This window comes from Grosmannia clavigera (assembly GCF_000143105.1).
Source record: "Grosmannia clavigera kw1407 unplaced genomic scaffold GCSC_140, whole genome shotgun sequence".
Lineage (NCBI taxonomy): Eukaryota > Fungi > Ascomycota > Sordariomycetes > Ophiostomatales > Ophiostomataceae > Leptographium > Leptographium clavigerum.
In genome coordinates this window covers 3,929,130-3,947,562 of record NW_014040801.1, presented here as the reverse complement: position 1 = coordinate 3,947,562, position 18,433 = coordinate 3,929,130, and the positions used below count along the sequence as shown (strand labels likewise).

General features: G+C 57.5%; 9 protein-coding genes across 9 annotated transcripts; 5 read left to right on the top strand and 4 right to left on the bottom strand.

The window, feature by feature from the left end:
* Positions 1-11: 11 nt before the first annotated feature.
* CMQ_1085 (pyridoxal phosphate-dependent decarboxylase) lies at positions 12-1,645 on the bottom strand (the record flags this gene model as incomplete). Its single annotated transcript, XM_014318164.1, has 2 exons — positions 12-1,514; positions 1,577-1,645. 2 exons carry the CDS (start codon positions 1,643-1,645, stop codon positions 12-14), a joined length of 1,572 nt encoding a protein of 523 aa, XP_014173639.1.
* A 1,504-nt stretch (positions 1,646-3,149) lies between these two features.
* On the top strand, positions 3,150-4,043 carry CMQ_1064 (GTPase; the record flags this gene model as incomplete). Its single annotated transcript, XM_014318143.1, has 1 exon — positions 3,150-4,043. One exon carries the CDS (start codon positions 3,150-3,152, stop codon positions 4,041-4,043), a length of 894 nt encoding a protein of 297 aa, XP_014173618.1.
* Positions 4,044-4,463: 420 nt separating this feature from the next.
* CMQ_1610 (ammecr1 family protein) lies at positions 4,464-5,128 on the bottom strand (the record flags this gene model as incomplete). Its single annotated transcript, XM_014318689.1, has 2 exons — positions 4,464-4,484; positions 4,538-5,128. The coding sequence occupies 2 exons, from the start codon at positions 5,126-5,128 to the stop codon at positions 4,464-4,466; spliced, it is 612 nt and encodes a 203-aa protein (XP_014174164.1).
* Positions 5,129-6,048: 920 nt separating this feature from the next.
* CMQ_1709 (golgi phosphoprotein 3 domain containing protein) lies at positions 6,049-7,233 on the top strand (the record flags this gene model as incomplete). Its single annotated transcript, XM_014318788.1, has 3 exons — positions 6,049-6,321; positions 6,381-7,079; positions 7,144-7,233. The coding sequence occupies 3 exons, from the start codon at positions 6,049-6,051 to the stop codon at positions 7,231-7,233; spliced, it is 1,062 nt and encodes a 353-aa protein (XP_014174263.1).
* Positions 7,234-7,659: 426 nt separating this feature from the next.
* CMQ_973 (60S ribosome biogenesis protein) lies at positions 7,660-9,657 on the bottom strand (the record flags this gene model as incomplete). The annotated part of the gene is made up of 3 exons (XM_014318052.1): positions 7,660-9,390; positions 9,462-9,551; positions 9,640-9,657. 3 exons carry the CDS (start codon positions 9,655-9,657, stop codon positions 7,660-7,662), a joined length of 1,839 nt encoding a protein of 612 aa, XP_014173527.1.
* A 492-nt stretch (positions 9,658-10,149) lies between these two features.
* On the bottom strand, positions 10,150-12,623 carry CMQ_654 (exodeoxyribonuclease 1; the record flags this gene model as incomplete). The annotated part of the gene is made up of 2 exons (XM_014317733.1): positions 10,150-12,554; positions 12,611-12,623. 2 exons carry the CDS (start codon positions 12,621-12,623, stop codon positions 10,150-10,152), a joined length of 2,418 nt encoding a protein of 805 aa, XP_014173208.1.
* A 690-nt stretch (positions 12,624-13,313) lies between these two features.
* Positions 13,314-14,027, top strand: CMQ_1351 (uncharacterized protein; the record flags this gene model as incomplete). Its single annotated transcript, XM_014318430.1, has 4 exons — positions 13,314-13,482; positions 13,541-13,628; positions 13,693-13,826; positions 13,885-14,027. 4 exons carry the CDS (start codon positions 13,314-13,316, stop codon positions 14,025-14,027), a joined length of 534 nt encoding a protein of 177 aa, XP_014173905.1.
* Positions 14,028-16,026: 1,999 nt separating this feature from the next.
* On the top strand, positions 16,027-16,523 carry CMQ_456 (uncharacterized protein; the record flags this gene model as incomplete). Its single annotated transcript, XM_014317535.1, has 2 exons — positions 16,027-16,164; positions 16,260-16,523. 2 exons carry the CDS (start codon positions 16,027-16,029, stop codon positions 16,521-16,523), a joined length of 402 nt encoding a protein of 133 aa, XP_014173010.1.
* Positions 16,524-16,992: 469 nt separating this feature from the next.
* CMQ_1448 (regulatory protein suaprga1) lies at positions 16,993-17,946 on the top strand (the record flags this gene model as incomplete). The annotated part of the gene is made up of 2 exons (XM_014318527.1): positions 16,993-17,357; positions 17,424-17,946. The coding sequence occupies 2 exons, from the start codon at positions 16,993-16,995 to the stop codon at positions 17,944-17,946; spliced, it is 888 nt and encodes a 295-aa protein (XP_014174002.1).
* Positions 17,947-18,433: the final 487 nt, after the last annotated feature.

The window sequence follows — 18,433 nt, the reverse complement described above, 5'->3', positions numbered from 1 at the left end:
ATAATCACAGCTCAGCTGATCTCCTGCCGCACCGCCTCGAGCGCCGTGATCAGGCCCTGGATGGTCCCTGGCCGCGTCTGCCAGTTGAGGACGACGCGGAAGAAGCTGCCGCAGGGCCCTGGCGCAAAGTCCACCATGTAGCCGCGACGCACCAACAGGCGGGCGGCCGTGCTTGTGCGCCGGCTGTTAACGCGGCTGTCGGCGTCCGGGCGGCCGTCTTGGCCATAGTAGAAGCACACCTGCAGACACGGTGGCGGGTTGGCTGACACCAGGACAAACAGATGGGGTCGCTGAGCAATCTGCTGCGCCAGAAGAGCCGCCATGGCGAAGGAGTGGTCGACTTGCCTCTCAAAGCCGGCAGCTCCCTCATACACCCACGCCAGGGCGAGTTTAAAGCTGTCGGCATGCCGTCCGCACTGCAGCGTGAGATCGGCTAGATCCCAGACCTCATCGGTTTTGGTTTCGGTTTCGGCCTCGTTCTTGTTATCCTCACCCTCATGAAACAGATATCCTGCCGGCAGCGTATTGGCCCGGTGGAACAGGCTCAGGTCGGGCCCCAGCAGAAAGGAGCAGGTCGTCGGCACGTTCATCATCTTGTGCGGGTTGACGGTCAACGAGTCGGCCAGATGCGAGCCCAGCAGCTTGTGCCGCTGTTGTGCCGAGAAGATGGCCGGTCCACCCCAGCTGCCGTCGATGTGCAACCACAGGCCGTGTGTCTTAGCAATGGCCGCGATGGCCTCGAACGGGTCGTACGACCCCATGACGGTGGTGCCGGCGGTTGCATTGATGTACAGAGGCGTGAAACCGGCCGTCTTGGCGGCCACGATGCGGGCTTCCAGTTCCGACGCGACGATGCAGCCACCAGCATCGACAGCGACAGTCCAGACGGCTCTGGATCCCAGTCCGGCTGCCTGTGCAGCCTTCTCGACGGAGTAGTGGCCGTGTTGGCTCGTGAACAGGGCAAACCGCCGTCCGGCTCCGTTGCCGTCTTCTTTGGTCTCGGGAAAGAGCGTGTTGCGGGCCACGATCAGTGACGTGAAGTTGGACGCGCTGCCACCAGCACAGGTGATGCCGCCAGCACGAGGCCCCATGAAGCCGAATCGTCTCGCCAGCGCCCGAGCTGTGGTCTTCTCGATCACCGTCAGGGCCGGCGACACCTGGAAAACGTGCACGTTGGTGTTAAGCACGGACAGCACCAGCTCTGCAACCACACCGACAGGGGTCGTGCTGGCGTATAGCTTATCCAGGAAACCCTGGTCCCACGTGTTGACGCTCAGGTCGAGCACACGCTTCACAGTCTCGAGCAGGGCTGCCCGGCCACCTCCGTTGCCCTCTGGGAGGTCCAGTCCAAGCCGGGATACCACGCTCTGTGGCTTCAACGGCTCGACCAGGGCGGTGCGGACTGGCAGGTCTGCCGAAGATGTCCCAACCGGTCCACCCTGTTCTCGCTCCGGGAAGGCGTTGTCGGCATCGGCGATGAACGGCACTATGAGTGCCTTGACAGCATCGATGAGCTGGTCCGGTTCAGTCAGCACGTGTCAGCCCCGCCGAAGCAGTGTCACCAGCTGGAACCCACCTCTGATACCTCGGCGGCCCGGTTAGGAATTGCTGCAGGCGCATGCTTGCTCGTGTTAGACGCCCGCATTTTTGCAATTGTACTCCGTAGACTGGTGAGGCCCGACAATGTGTGTTCGGCTAGTCATTTTGCGTCGTCCCACAATCCCGTCATTTTTTTTCAGAGATTTTTCTCCGTCTTGTTCGCGGCCAGCGAGCTTGCCAAATTGGACCAGGCCATTGCGTGGTTCGAATTCGAATCGGTCCAGCTGCAAATCACCTCAGCGGCAGCCAATGGAATGTTCTCACAGCCGGTAGGGCTTGTATAAGCCGGGTAGAGACTTTTCAATGCGGGGAATCCACTGGGCCATGTGGTGTGGTAGCCGGAATGGCGCAATGGGTTTAGGCCGAGATCAGAAGCGCAACGCTTGTTTGGGGCTGATCGCCGAGGAGAGATACTGTAGTGTGTTGCAACGGAGATGTATGTTGCGGCCGGTTTTTGTTTCTTCCAAAGACACAAGGCTGTCTGCGTGGCGTGTTGGCGTGATAGGTTCGGAGTCCCCAGGTGCCTCATTCGAGAGTCGGCACTGGCTAATTTGAAGTCAACGGCGCTCTGGCCTTTCTGGCTCTGGTTTCTGGGCTCTTGGCAGCTGTGTCCACTCTTTCTGCTCCACCGATCAGCTTCCTGTTTTGTCTTCCTTCCTTGGAGTGTCGGGTGGACGATAATAGGGCGAAGGAAAGCGATGGAAGGACGGCACAGAAAGAGAAGCAAATAGGGGCTGTACGGACAAGCAGGCCTGGCTCTCGTAACGACTTGGCCGTGGAATTGTCCTTCCAGACCTTTCGACACCGTACCGTCCTTACTGGCTGGCCATGGCCCAGACAAGCCTAGCGTAGACAGTCAATGCGACGCCAACGAAAAAAAAGAATAGGGGGGCTGCGATGATGCAGGGGTAGGTGATAAGAAGAGCGGGCGTGCTCGAGCTGGATGGACAGATGTGTGGATGACAAGGAGATGAGGCATGGCAGGGACTCCAAATAATACGCAGAAGCAAAATGAGACTGCCGTTTCGTGCCTTCTCATCAAGTGGTTGTCCGTCCGTCCGTCCTTGCAGCCGACCCAAAAGAGAAAGAACAAACGACTGAGCGGCTGCGTGTTCTGGATCGTGAGAGTGTGTGTGTCTTAGCCCCGCTACCATTTCCCTTGCGTTGAATTTTCCTGCTCCTATTTTGCATCTTCAGCCTCTTCCCTTTGTTCCTTTTTCTTCGCTGTTGCTTCGCCGTCGGTGCCTCCTTGCGCCTGTTGCCGCAGCGAAGTCGCCATTTCTGGCGCCCTTGCTTTGGGAGTATATGAGGTTCCGAGTTGCCTGAAGTGGACAGACGATTTCTGTCTGACGATTGGTCCGACAGCTCAGCAGCCTTGATCCCGCCGAAGGGATTGCTGCAGAAGCGTGGGCTGCTTGATTTGCGTCTCTTCGTTGGTCTACGGTCTCAGTGTACGGTCTACGATCAAATTCTGTTGAATCGTTTCGATCTCAACTTTTCGACGTCCTCGACATATCGTCCTCGACTCATCCTCTACAATCACCAGCACCATGCCTCACTCTCCCAACGACTCCGGCAACCAGGCGCCGGTCCCGATCTCGATCACGATCTGCGGCGACGGCGGCTGCGGCAAGTCGTCCATCACGCTGCGACTCGTGCGATCGCAGTGGACGTCAGAGTACGACCCGACGATCGAGGACAGCTACAGCGTGACGCGGCGTATTGACGGGGCCACATACCATCTCGGGCTGACCGACACGGCCGGCCAGGAGGAGTACCGCGGCATGTGGGCATCGTCCAACCTGGGGGCGGACGCGTTTCTGCTGGTATACGACATCACCTCGCTCGACTCGCTCGACGCGCTGCAGTACTTTAACGATCTAATCGACATGGAGGCCGAGACGCGGCTGGACAATGCAGCGCGCCTGCGCTGTGCCGCCGACGAGGTCGAGCTGCTGCCCGAAGACGCCTTTGCCAGCGGATCGCGTACGGTGCCGCCCGTCAAGATCGTGGCTGGCAACAAGTGCGACCTGCAGGAGAGCCGTCAGGTGCCGGCAGCCCGTGGACTCGACTGGTCCCGTCGTCGTGGCTGTGGCTTCATGGAGACGAGCGCCCGCCTCGAGGTCAACATTGAGGAGACCTTTGCGCTGGTCGTGCGCCGCGTCATCGAGGCCCGTCGTCTGGCCGCGCTCGGCCTCACCGACGACCACCAGCTCGACTGCCGCGGCATGACGAAGCCGCTGAGCCCGCTGCCGGTTAGCAGCGGCGAGATGGACGGTGGTGGTGGCGAGAACGAAGGCCGGAACGAGCACAGAAGACGTCTCGGCTCGGCCTCGGACGAGAAGCTCGGACCGGTGGGCCTGCGTGGCCCTCGCATTAGCGGTGACCATGTCGGCCGCGATCCGGGCAGCCGTGGCTTCTGGAAGCAGCTGCGCTGCTGGTGATCGGCTTGGGCTGATGGACTGCCAGCTGGCTGTGCAGAATGCGGTCTGGCAGATGAGAAACGAACAGAAACGAGGCTGACGTCTGCTTTTAAGGAAAGATATTCTGGCAGGAATCCAGGCAGCGGAAAGGCGTTTTGGTGTGTGTGAGTGTGTTGGGATGTGTGTGGAAGGATATATGGGATGGAGAGATGTGTGGATGGATGTGTGGACGATGTAAGATGTAAGTGTGGGTGTTATATACGGTGTATGTGTAGTGATGTATGTGTAGTGTACTTTAGGTGGAAGTGTATGTTGTCTATCAAACTTGAGCTATTTGTTCTCTTCCTGTGTCGTCTTCTGTCCTCTCGTTCTGTCCTCTCTCTGGTGCTCTCTTTTCCTTCCCTCCTCCCTCTCACCCCCTACTCTCTCCCATCCTCCCATTCACGCCACTTCTGGTATTCCCTGTACGCGAGGCTGTGCTTTTTCCCCTGGTAGCGGGTGACCTGTAGGGGGACGTCGCGCCAGCGGTCGGTGCGGCCAGACCAGCCGGCCTTGCGCATCAGGCTGACGACGGTCTGTTCCTTGGACCAGCCCTGCTCGGGCGCGACGTCGGGGAGGTACGTGGCGCCGTAGCGGCGGCCGCCGTCGACAAAGGCGATGCGCAGTCCGTGGCGTCCGAGCTGCCAGTCGTCGGCGTCGGCGGCCGGCTCAAAGTCGGTCAGCAGCGTGACGGCGACGCGCAGCAGCGGCAGCTCGCGGCGGCTGACCGGTTGGAACCGATGGTCCTTGAGCGCGGCCGTGAGAGCATAGGTAGCGAGTCCTGTGACCAGCGGCTCGGCTGCAAACGTGCCGATGCAGCCGCGCAGCTCGTGCGAGGCCTCGTCGTCGGCCGGCCGATCGGCCGCACCGTCAAAGCCCTCGGTGGTGTTCCAGGTGACGAAGAGGGGTGATGATGGTGATGATGGTGATGGGATGGACGATGACGACTTTTTCCCATCATACACTGCATAGCTTCGCTCGATGTCCACGAGGTCCAGAGCCTCGCGCCCCTCCAGCCTCGCAGCCAGCGTCTCGAAACAGAAGAGACAGTGCGCCGTCGTGGCCATGTTGACAGATGCTCGTATGCGTTCAGACGAAAAAGGCCGTCCGTTTGCCTCGTGACAGCTTCTGCCCCTCTAAAGCCCCCCCCCGCATCCGTTACGTGAGACAAGGTTCGGCCTCGTCATCTGCTGGAGCACGTGCCGGCAGGAGCGCTCTTTCTTCGCTGCGCGGCAACACTCCGAGTACGCTCCTTCTCTGAACGACGCACGAAACGAGAGATCGCCCCACTTATCTTCTCATCCCTAATTCGGTGGCCAAAGTGCTCTAGAAAGTGATTCGGCCTTTCATCATCGCCGTCCAGCCGAACTGCCCTTCCCGTGCACCTCTCTTCTGCATCCATTCTCCGTCTCTCTGCTCTCCTCTCTCCTCTCTCTCGACTCCTCCACCGTCCTTTCTAGGCCTCGCTCCCTCCACTATCGCCGCGCCCATCCCCCGCTCCACCCAATCTCAGCCCTGCGCTCTTATCAGACCGGTCCTTTGTCCGGCAGTCTTTCAGCAGGAACCCTGCCTACAAGCAGAGCTGGCCGCTAGCTCTCGCCAGCTTGTCCATTCCAAAACCGGGCAGCATCGCGCCCTAGGCTGGCCGTTCCGTTTCTGTGCTGCCGCTCAGACAGCACCGTCTCCTCCCTAGCAGAGTCACGTGGTCTGAACTGGGGCCGGGAAAGTCTCTCTGGAGACGGGCGGTGCAAAAAGCCCAGTCGTGTATGATCCATCTAGATTACGCTCATCTCCTTTCCGCCCACCCTCCCTTTTGAGATCAAGCTGCGCGCGCTGAGGCCGACTTTCGTCTCCGTCCAGGAGCTGCAGCATTCCGAGCCAGCCAATTTCCGCCAAGAGCCTAGCGAATCGCCCCCTTTTTTCATCGAACCCGACTTCTGGCCTTTTTCACCTCATCGCGCGAACAGATACCGAGCCAGGGCGCAGCATGTCGACAACCACGACCACATCGGGCCTCACGCGGCGGCGAGGCGGCGCCGGTAACGGAGCAGCGGGCGGACCGTCGGGAAATGCAAACGGCAGCACGGACGGGGCGGAGAGCCTCAAGGACGCGACGCCGGAGACGAGCTACGAGCAGGGCGACAACGGGCACAAGATTGCCTATGATCCGCGCGACCTGAGCGAGAGCGTGGAGCGCAGCAAGCAGCCGAAGCTGACGCTGATGGAAGAGGTTCTGCTGCTGGGATTGAAGGACAAGCAGGTGTGTTTGGGTGTGTTTGTGCTTTGGTGTGTTGTTTGGTCGTGATGCTCACCGTGCAGGGCTACCTCTCGTTCTGGAACGACAACATCTCGTATGCGCTGCGCGGCTGCATCGTGCTGGAGCTGGCGCTGCGCGGCCGCGTCAGCATGCAGAAGGACCCGTCGCGACGGCGGTTTCCGCTGGCCGACCGGCTGATCGAGGTGGTGGACGAGACGCTGACGGGCGAGGTATTGCTGGACGAGGCGCTCAAGATGATGAAGGCGAGCGAGAAGATGAGCGTGAGCGCGTGGATCGACCTGATGAGCGGCGAGACGTGGAACCTGATGAAGATCGGCTACCAGCTGAAGCAGGTGCGCGAGCGTCTGGCCAAGGGACTCGTCGACAAGGGCATCCTGCGGACGGAGAAGCGCAACTTTCTGCTGTTCGACATGGCCACCCATCCGGTGGCCGATGGCGGTGCCAAGGAGGAGATCCGCCGTCGTGTGCGCAACGTGCTGACGCAGCGCACCGTCGTCCTGCCGCCGTCGCAGTTTCTGCCCGAGAACCTGGAGCTGCGCTACCTGCGCACCATCAGCATGGTCTGCGCGGCCTATGCGGCCAACGTGCTGGAGAACGCGCTGAGCACGCTGGGACACGAGGCGCGCGAGCGTGCCTTTGCCCAGACCGACGAGCTGCTGGCCGAGTACAGCCAGTGGCCGTTTGGCCGGAAGCCGACGGCCAGCGGCATTGGCGCGAACCTGCCGCAGGTGATTACAGAGGTGAGTGCGAGTGCGAGTGCGAGTGCAAGCTGGCCAGGCCTACGAGCACTTCTAACATGCACAGGAAATTGCAAAGGCCAAGGACAAGGAGCTGCAGCTCGAGGTTGTGGCCGCCTGTCTCAATGTCTTTACCCGGCTCGATTCCATTTTGTAGGGGGCTTCGGTTGCCTGGTCACGTGGCTTGTGGCCGTCCGCACACAGGCCTGCTTTTGTGTATTGGAAAGGCGGCGGTGGGAGGGGAAAAACCATAATGGACACGGCGTTTTGTCTCTCTGGATTACTGCAATCTATTTCTGCTTTTCGCCTGCCCATTGCAGCATGTTTACTAGCTTGACACAGCAGAAAATGGACTGGTCCGTTTGGTCCGTGTCCGATTATCCGTTTCTGTTTCTCCGTTCCGTTTAATCCGTTTATCATTCCGTTCAATGGCTCCGTTTTATGACTCCAAAAGATCTTGATCTCACGATCTTTATGGCCTCCTTGTCTCTTCTCTTCTCCCTCGTCTTTCCTCGCCTTCTCTCCCGCCTCTCCATCTCCCCTCCCCTTCTCTTCCTACCCCCATACTCCAAATTATTTTATCTTACTTCCTCTTCCCTCCAAACGACCCTTCAAATCCCGGCCGTCCCTTGCTCTTCCCACCACCACCACCTGCGCCACCCTTCTTCTTCTTGGCCAGCCCCGACCGCCGCAGCAGCTTGTCTTCCCGTCGTGCCCGCAGGTTGTCCTCCCGCTTGCGATCCCGCTCCTGGATGCCCTTCTGCACGCCTTCACGCCGCTCCGACCATTCGCGCTCGCTCTTCTTCTTGGCCTTGTCCTTGCGCTTAATCGCCTTCTTCAGCAGCATTTCTGTGCGTCCGAGATCCGATACTGCCGCTCCGCTGGCCGCTGCCCCGGCCGTCAGCCCGCTGCCAGCACCGCCATTCTTCTCGTCCGTCGCCGTCCGTCGCCGTGCTGCCAGCCACCGCTCCTTCTCCTCCACCTCGCGCCGTGTCGTCTCGTCCATGCCTGCCAGCCGCTTCTTCTGCGACTCCAATCGTGCCAGCTGGCCACGCACATCCGATGCTGCCGGGCCCTTGCGCTTCGGTGTCGCCTTGTCGTCCGCGTCGTCTCCACCGCCGCTGCTCCGACCCTTGGCAAACGTCAGGTCTCGCGACATCTTGGTCCCGTCCGCAAATGCCACCAGCCCAAACGACAGGTTCGTCGACTCCTCCACCGGCGACCCTCCTGCTCGCACCAGCGGCGATGCTCGTGCTGATGCCACTGCTTCGTCCCGCTTCCGCTCTTCCTCCTCGCGCGCCTGCTGCCGCAACTGCTTCTTGTGCTGCTTCCGCTCAGCCTGCTTCACCCGCCGCGCCTCGATCAGCTCCTGTCGCGTCCGGATCGGCTTCCCGTCTGGTCCGTCTGCCTTGCGTGCTGCTCGCAGCGCCTCGATCCGTGCTGCCAGTCGTGCCCGCAGCGCCGATGTGTCGCTCGGCACTTTGATGTGTGGCCGTCCTGCCTTGTCTGTTGGCCCTGTCGACGACACCGACGTCGTGCTCGCCGTCTCTTTGACCTCGCCTGCTGCCTCGTCCAGCACCTCCTCGCTGCCACCTAGTGCCGAAAAGTCCAGTCCGCTCTGCAGCTCGTCCTCTCCTGCGTCTTCCTCCTCTCCATCCTTCATCTCCTCGTCCGAGTCGTCCTTGTCGCTCTCCTCGTCGCTGTCTGCTTCGTCTTGAACTGTCGCCTTTGCTTTCTGTGCCTTTGTCTGCTTTTTCTCCTCTTCTTCCTCTTCTTCCTCTTCTTCCTCTTCTTCCTCGTCATCTCCCTTTTCCTTTTTCCCTGCCTTCTTCTGTTTCCGCTTTTCCGCCTTGCGATCTGCCTTTTGTTGTTTCTTCAGCAGCTTCTCTGCCTGCTTTTTCGAAATCTTGGCTTCTTCCAGGCTGACCTCCGTCTTTTCCACCATCTCCTCCTCTTCCTCCTCTTCCTCTTCCTTGTCCTCCTCTTCCTTTCCCTTGTTCTCTTCTATCGCTTTCTCTGCTGGCGGCTTGGTCTTCTTGCTGGTCGTTCCCTTGACTGGTTTCTTCTGCTGCTTGACCGGCTTCAGCCCTTCTCTTGGCATCTCCTTGACCACGCCCTCCAAGACAGAACCGTCGCTGTCCTCGTCGCTGCCATCCTCGTCTTCATCCTCATCCTCGAGCTTTCGCTTGTTCCGCGCTGCCCGTTCTTCCATCAACTCCTTCACGCTCTTGTTCAGCTCGTTCTCCGGGTCAAGGTTCGCCCGCCGTGCTGCTTTCTTTTCTTCTTTTGTCTGCTTCGTTCGTCTCCATTGCTCCTGTTGTTTGTTGCTTAGTCAGCATATCGTCCAGCCTCAACGCCTTCTGCCTTCAAGCCAGGAGAACATACGCTGGGCTCGTCTCCGTTTCCGTAGTACAGCTTCGCCGGAATCAGCGACAAAAGACCATCGAAAGCTGCCGCATGCTGCCGCAGGCGGTCCTGTAAGTCCAACGTCAGCTATCGTCTTCTCATGACAAAACATCGTAATCTGCGCAGTCCTCGAGAAAAAGTGGGGGGCTGAACAAACCTGCAGTGCGCCGCTCATTTTGCCTCTTTGTTTTCTTTACACGTCTTTCTTTCCTTATGGCAGCGATACAGCGACAAGAAATAGGTCGTTGTCTGGACTCTGTAGTCGCTGTGCAATCTTGGCATTACACCCTCAACTTGGCGGCAATTGGCAGTTAGGAAGAAACCCAAGCAATTTTTCTCTAGCGACCGGGGAAATTTTTTGTCGGTGTACTGCAAAGTCTGGCAGTAATTTCTGCCAGCTGGTCGCGAGCACCAACTAGGCGGTGAATCATCCTCTCTCTAGCTCCGTCACGTGTATATCGCCGCCGAGAGCCGTGACTTCACATCCTATTGAACCTATTGACAAATGGAAATGGCATTACTGAAAAGCATCTGCTGCTAAAACATGTTCTGCGCCTCTCTCTGAAAATGTCCCCTCATAAACTTTACCTGAAGATGAATGAAAAAGCGGTCGAAAATAAGATACCAAACGCCGGTGCTATGCAGTCGTCAGATTCACGACGGGATATCAATTACACAAAAAACGAGACAAGTCAAGACGGCCGACTCCAGACGACGTTTTGCTTCCGGTCACGCCATGCTGCTCATCAAAGTCGCCATCCTCATCCTCTGCGCCGCTATCGGGGACTATCTGGTCTTCGCTGCCCTGCGCGCTATTCAAAGCCTCCACTTCAGCCAAGTCAGCACGTGGCAGTGGCACGAATGATGGGTTCACCGGAATCTGTGGCCCCAAGCTTCGTCGTTGCTTGTTCGTGTTGCGCGGTCGTTCTGGCCGTTCTGTGGAGGCCGCCTCGACGAAGTCGCTAAGGCTCTTTCTCGGCACTTTGGTCGAACGAGACGCCGACTTGCGTCCAGCCGTTGATGGTGGCGTCAACACATTCGGCCTTGCTGCAGATAGCTGTTGAGTTCTGCCATAACTGAAGCTCGACTCCGGCGTCGGCAATCCATGGACAATCCGAGTTGTCGAATTGTAAGAAAAGCGGCTGAGGGACGGTCGAGCCAGAGGTGTCGCCTTTGTCTGCTCTGTGCTTTGAGCAGGCTGCGTTGCTTTTCCAACAGGACCGGCTGGCACTTCGATGCCATCACTCTGTGGGACGGAGAACGAATCCGTTACGGTTTCCGCGTCCTCTGAGCACCACGGCAACTCGGGCGCTTCCTGGGCTGAGCAGATTTCGGGGTTTGTCGGCTGAGTGTCCTTGAACACTTTGATTGTTGACTGCGTAGACCAGCCACCACACTCCGACAAGCTCAGCATGGCCTCTTCGACCGAGTCGTCAGACATGAGGAACGCCTCGGAAGTAGTTCTTCTCTTCAGTTTAGGCTCTTCTGTGGCTGTTGCAGTACGGGAAAAGTACTTGCTACGCTCCAAGCTCTTTGCGGGAGGGTTTCCGCTGAGATCATCTTCGGTCAGCCGGGCCTTCTTTGGCGGCCTGGATAAAGCGGCACGCGCTGCTTTTGGGGGCGGCGGAGGCGGTGGCGGCTGTTTCGAGTATGTTTTGCGACGGCTTGCAGTGTCGGTCGGCGTAGGAGCTGGGGTCAATTGCAGAAGACTGGACAACGGTTCTGTCAGTCTTCGTCGCAGCGGAGGACTTGTTCTCGCAGTCGATGCCTGGTCAGATGGACTCTCCTGGCTCAGAGATGTCCGCCCGCCCTCAACATACGGCCGGGGAAGAGGAAAGACACGAGGCACCAGTCCGTTCTGTGTCAGTGCTGCAACCTGCTGTCGATCCACAGAGAAGCAATTAGGGTCCATGGCACCAAGGGGAATTCGCTGCGGCGCCGACTCTCGCCGCTTCCCAAAGTAGGAATCGATAGACTTGCCGATCGAACTCGGAGTCTTTGCCGTGGAAGGAAAGGGATTGTAGCCGGTGATGCCGCTGGCCCTCCGCTTCCTATCTGGAGACAGGGGTAACACTATGGGATCTTTCGTCATGGGGTTGAGCTGACCAAGAGCAACACCTCGTGCAACATCATGGTCCATCTTCTGGCCGATGAAGCGCATTCCGTCAAGATCTAGGCCCATGCTCGCTGTAGGCTCGGTGAGAAAGGCAAGCTCCTGCTTGACAGGACAGAAGACCCGTTGGTAGATGAAGGTCAACTCTGCCTGGCGAAAGGAGGCAAGATAGTTCTCATGCACCCTGAACTTGCCGTCGAACTGGAGCATCCGGACAACCTTCTCGACTGTTTTGTGCTTACGGATCATGCGGTATGCAGTCTTGAGGCCCAAGTTGCCAATTCCCTCCAGATAGTCGCAGCCACTCAAGATGGCCATGTGGCGGAATTCGCGGTCGGTCCAGTCTGTCAGGGATATCTCGCGACAGGCGCAGAAGTCACGGCGGTTGATCTCGATACAGTGGCCCTGCATGTCCATTTTTGTCAGAAGCCGCTTTGCTCCAAACACAAGAAGATCCGAATCCTCGGACAGGATGCCGCTGACGAGGCCCTCGCGCTCGAGATAGACCATTTGCGCATCCGCCTCGTATGGGGCAACGATATAGGGCAGTCCCAGCTTCTTGAGCTCCTCGATAACATGGCAAGCCATCTCCGGCGTGATGTCAATGGCCTTCTGGAACTCGAGGAAGGCCTGTTTTGTGTTTCCGGCCTTGATGAGCGCCTCGCCCGCCTTTCGACTCTCTTCCCGGCGTTTGGCGCGAGAGGCTTCAGTGGCGGCTTTGCTTGGGAGAAAGTCGCCGTCGAAGACGAGGTAAGGAATGACGCCGAAGTGTTGGACCATCCGGACGCGGTTCAAGAAACTGTCAACATATTTCCGAGTCGGCTTGCCTTGGGCCAGCTCCATCGCGCAGCTAATGGCCCCTCGATGAAGCCATCCGTACGCGTCGACGGCAAAAGTTTCGCCGGAAAACTTCTTCAGCTCTGTCGGTCGCTGGATCGATTTGAGGAGAGGAAGCAATCCTATATTTCGTCAGAATGCAGGGGGACGGTTTGAAAAGCAGGTCTGGTTCTCGTACCGGAGATACCCATCCTGGGACGATGCAACGGACGCCGTCCGACAGCTGAAAACAGCTAGAATTCGAGTTGTGAGCGAGCCTAAGCAACGTTCATAGGGTATGATCGAGTTGTTCTCGGCCGATATTCCAATCTAGTCTAGGTGACTGCACGGGAACCGGTTCGGCTGGTGGCCCAAGGGGCTCCGAAGAAGAGCTCGGAGAACCTATGGGGTTATATGAATATGGGGAGTGTTCCAATAACGCGAGGGTAGAAGCAGAAAGTACGGAGTAATATGCAAGGCCTTGGCTGTGTGGGTAGACGTGAGTAAACGAGAGAAAAACAGAGAAGCTATTGGCCAAAAAGGAGCCTAAAAGTGTGGTGCCAGTTGAGAGGTAATTATAGCTTCATTCTGGCAGGAGACCGTCCGTATAATGTGGAGAGAGAAAAAGGGAAAGTGCTCCTCGTCCAGCGCGTTTTGGGGGACAGGCCAATGCTTTCCCACTGCGGATACAATGCTGAGGTCGCGTCACAGCGCGTACCTTAACGGCATTTCCCAATATGGTCTAGCGTCAATTAGTATTTCCAGGGCAACTGGTCTGGATCGCCCCTCCCCCACTGCTAGAAAATTTAGTGGTTATCTGATTAAAAAAAGACGGCAGAAAAAAAGTTGAAGAAATCCAATTCCGAGACAGACTTGGCGATAGCAATTGCCCAACACAAACGATGCCGTCAACACTCGAGAAAACACGCAAGAAGATTATGAAGAAGAGGGGCGCCCTCGGCGCCCTTCACGAGGGATCCCGGGACTCTCGGCGGCTGCACAAGGCACTCGTGAGAGATGAAAGGCTGGAGAAGCTTGCGATGCTCCGACGAAAGCACGAGCAGCCTTTGGGTATGTTTTTGTTCTTGCCACTCTTATTTTTGGCACGAAATCTAATGACTGCTTCAAGTTGAGCGTGCTGGGCATTTCCAGCAGATTGTGCTAGAGAGGGACAACAAGGTCCTTGCGGGCGACGAAATCGATGCAGGCATCAAAAGGTTAGTGACACTTGAATATCCTCTCTCTCGTCAGACATTTTGAACCGACCAACTCGTTGTGAAGTTTCCTGCGTCGACACGACGAAGAGATTGAAGCTGCCAAGCAGGCGCGCCGGCCAGGCAGACCGCAGACCAAGCGGGAGGACGTGCTCAAGGTCAAGATTGCGTCGCTGGAGAAGGAGTTCCAGAACGGATTCCGTAAGCATCTTGTTTCTATCTTCTTGCCTCGGCGAAAAGCATTAGGCTGACCACTCAGTGATTCCCGATCTGACCGACGAGGATAACGTCGCGATGCTCAGCCGCTGGGAAGGCTCATGGTCGCAGCTGAACTGCCTCAAATGGGTGCGCATCACCAGCGATGGCACCTTTCGGGTGGCCTCTTTCCCTCCCAAGGACTAGGCATGCGTACGTGTGCGGGCTGTACTGGAGATGGGCGGACGAGCGAATGGGGGGTTGTCAAACACGACCGGAGGAGGGGAAAATAACAGCCTGTCGACAACAGCAGCCAATAGTGCAGGAGTATGTGGTACTCTCCGACTATCCGAGCGTCTGACTGCCTGACGGTCTGAAAAGATTGTGCAATGGTAAATGCATTGCCTGTCTTATCCCGGATCTCCACTCCTTTGTTACTCCTCGGCCTGACTTCCATGGTGGGAAGACCCGGAAGGACCAGCAGCTGTCTCAGACACCGAACACGGGCAGAGACAGGACGTCGGGGACGAAGAAAGAGGACGACCACCAGAGAACGGCCTGAACAACCTCGTACCGCCCACGGCTCCAATGACTGGGAGTTGGCCAGTGGCTGACCGGCTGGTGAGCAAGCGAAGCCGGTGGTCAGTGGCTGGACAATTTGGCGATGTCCGGGGCCACATCGTTTCGAGCTGTCTTTTCTGTGTCTCGTCTGTCCTTTCCGGCGGACCTTCTCTCGCCAGAATTGCAAGAGCCCTGATTTGTCCGGCAACGTCTTCCTTTCCCATTTCCTTACCTTCTTCTGCCGGCCGTCAACGCGGCTCGGCTGCGGCCGGCCGTTCAACCCCTGTTTTATACATCGTTGCACCAGCAACAGCTGCACGGAATGTGCTACGTCTAACGGCAAAACCCTGCCGTCAGGAGAGAGCTTTTGCGATGCAGGGCCTTCAAGGCACATATGCATATGCATGTAGTGAATGCCACAACCCGTCCCGGGTTTGAGATAAGATACCTACCGATCTAAAACCTTGAGCCTACAATGTCTAGCCTTTTGTCCTTTTCCTCCTTGCTCTTTGTGCCGAGTGCCGTTGACTCGCCCGGCTGAGCCGTCGGTCCGGATCTGCTACAGCCATAATTAGCCGCGTTTATACATCCATTCCGGCCTGTTGCCTTTCTTGTCGCCACACGGCGCTTTTTGGGGAAACACAGCACTAGCCATGACGACGAAGCGCGGCAGCTATCCGAACCAAGTCGAAACGCAGTAAGCATATATGCACAACACATTGACTACACAACTGGGTTGGTCTCCTGCCTCCCGGGAAGCAGATCCCCTTCCCGGGAGTCCGAATCTGCTCCGTCGTAGTCTACTTGAAACCACCATCGTTTTTGTTCGCCTCCATCATATCCTTGCCCTTCAATCGGCCTTGCACGGTCGATTCCGCCTTCCAATTGTTTGTCTGCCACGTGTGACATTGCACGGCTGTAAGGCAGCATTTCTTTCCATACTGAACGTCTGGTTTCATCCGGCTGCACTGTTCCATTTCTACAGTCTTGCGTACACAGAAGCCGAGCGATAGCACAGTCGCCATATATGCCGAACACCAGGAGGTTTCTGATGTCGATGTGATGTTACTCACTGGCAATTTATGAGCCTATTTTAAACGAGTTGCTGCTCGCGAGCATCAAGAGAGGCCACACAAAGCATCCTGTGGCGCCAGCCTGTCCCTTGGTTGTGCCTCTCCACTGAACCATATGCGTGAATCAGGGCACAAAGGTAGGCCGACAGCAGTGCCAACACAGCACAGTCTCTCATTGAGCACTTGACGCAACGTCATCGCATTGACCGGAAACACGACACGATGCAACCCAGAAAAAAGCACAAAGTGCAGCAAGGGTGCCAAATTAAGGGCTTGCCGACCAGAATACGCCCATTTCTACATCGCTCAGCAGTATGTCTTTGTTGTGTGCGGTGACACGACGAGGAAGGCATAGAGGGAGACGTGAGAGCACACCAGGAAACAGGCAAGACAACTCCAGCCCCGGTCTCAGGACATGTCGATACCCTAGCTCTAGATTTCCTGCAGGCCGCGCATCCGCTTCCAGAGATGCATCTCAGGCTTATTTGTTGCTTTCGCATGTCTGCCTCACGGTCCCGGTCCCGTTGACCAGACGTGTCTCTGTATAAAAAGCGCCTTGTCTGCTCGTCGCGATGGAACAAGACAGAGGTGGCAAGAGGTCCGACTACGAAGACACAGAACCGTTCCCGGGAAAGTACAAAGCAACACATCGCACTTACAACCACGCCCTGGTTGGCGATTGGCTGATTCTCACCCTCCTTTTGCACTCTGTCTTGCTCGTTCATTCATCAATATATACCCCAAGACGTGTGGGTGCTGCTTCCTTCAATCTCCGCCAAGCCCTAGTTCTGACTGTCTCTCACAGCACCCTTTTCGCCTGCTGGTCATGTGTCTCTACGTCGCCCACGTCCGTGTCTGCGCTCACTGCAGCCTGGAAGACACCGTGCTCATCTCGGAGCGGCTTTGCCAGGATGCCGCGCGCAACGGCATATTTGCCAGCTGTGGCACTGGCCCAGGCACACGGCGCAATCCGACGAGATACCAGTGCTGGGGATGTCGCGAGGCGATCGACGTGCGCATGTCTGGAACAGCGCCTGCCTTGACGCCGCGGCAGATCAGCCTGAAATGAGGCCAAGGCCGCGAGGATGTGCACGCAGACGGCCAAGTCGCTAGACGACAGGCGGGACTATACGCGACAGCTTCCGTGGATCGGACGGCTCGTCATTGCATGGGGAAGGGAACTTGAGGCACCAAGAATTCTAGGAGATCGGACAAGGAAAGGAACAGGCGTTGGATCTTATAAATACAACCTATTAACGGAGATGGGCACTACTCTGGGCTGTGGTAGAGGCATTATATACTTGCGCTTGCAGCAGTGTGAAGCCAGGCAGAAAGTTTCCTAGCATCATGTTTGCTTACTCATCGCACGAAGAGGGAAGAACCGATCTGGGCCGTTTATGTGGTCCGTGCGTTCGATGCCCCAAAAATTCTATAGCGCTTTTTTTTTTCTAAGCCGTTCGCAGAAAGCTGATGTCCAAAACGCCCCGACAAAACGGCCAATTCTCTGTTTTCCCAGCCCTTCCCACCAGCCAGCAAAGATGATGTCCCTGCGAACACTTGCGCGCTCTGCGCCGCGCACTGCGGCAGCCACACGGCTCAGCGTCATTCCGTCAGTCCGGCGTTGCCAGCCGCTGGTGTCGACAGCCGCTCGTCTGCGGCCACAGCAGCAGCAGATGGCGGCGGCCTTCTCGACAGCCCGCACGTTCCGCGCGCCGGCCAAGACGGAGATGGACAAGGAACTGTCGTCGAAGCTGGACAGCGAGATCAAGTTTGAGACGGAGATCCGCGAGAACGAGCCAGAAGCGACGAGCGTCAAGGACTTTTTGGAGAGCGGCCTGTTTGAGATTGAAGACGTTCCAGGCCGTGAGGATGTGGTCCTGCGGCGGACCTATGGCGATGAGAAGTGAGTGGGTTGGGAATTGTGTGTAAGAAGGGAAAAATGGAAGAAGAACAGACGCTGACAGCCCAGGATCTCGGTCACGTTTTCGGTCGCCGACTTGGCCAACTACGACCCCGAGCTGTACGATGAGGACGGCGCGCTCGCGGATGAGGACGAGGGCGTCAGCGGTAGCCACAAGAACGAAGCGGCTGCCGAGGGCGAGGAGGGTGAGGAGGACCTCGAGGCCGAGTCGGAGTCGGCCGCTGTGCCGGTGCGGCTGGCCATTGTGATCGAGAAGCCGGGCCACGGCGCCATCAACGTTGAGGCCACGGCCCAGGACGGCGCTCTGTTGGTTGACAACCTGTACTACTACAAGGACGCGGCGCTGGCCCACGAGGCCACGCCCGAGGCTGCCCACGCGGCTCAGGAGGTCTACCCTGGTCCGGCTTTCGGCAGCCTCGACGAGGACCTGCAGGTGCTGCTGGACCGCTACCTGGAGGAGCGCGGCATCACCCAGGCCCTCGCCGTGTTTGCGCCCGAGTACCTCGATGCCAAGGAGCAGCGCGAGTACCTCGGCTTCCTGCAGAACCTCAAGACGTTTGTCGACGCTTAGACGAGCGTCTCTGTGTGGGTGGACTGAAAACGGGTACTTCGGGGTTGGGTATATAGACACGTGCCTCTTTGTCGCGACGGCTCACGATTCTCTTCTCTCTAAAAAAGAAAAAAATGGCAAACGAAAGAGGCCTGAAAACATTGGGAGTGGTGCTATTTGGCTGACGTAAGCATGTATGAGTGTATTGATATCGATAGCGAGGATGAAATGGACCAAGGTTGCGACGACGGCAGAAGCACGCAGTATCTCTTAAACAAAAAGCAACGATAGCTAGCAGCAGTCGAGGATCACACAAGAAGCTTGCACTCAACCGTATAATATTAGACTAAATCATCCGCTACTCTCCAGGCCACTCCTCGCATACAGCGGATCAGCAGCAAAAAGCCTGTCTTACCATTATGTAAGATACTATGCAAAAGAACAGCAGCAGAAGAAGAAACAGCCTCCTCGGCCCTCCTCGGCCTTCCGTCCATCCTTCGCGGTGTGC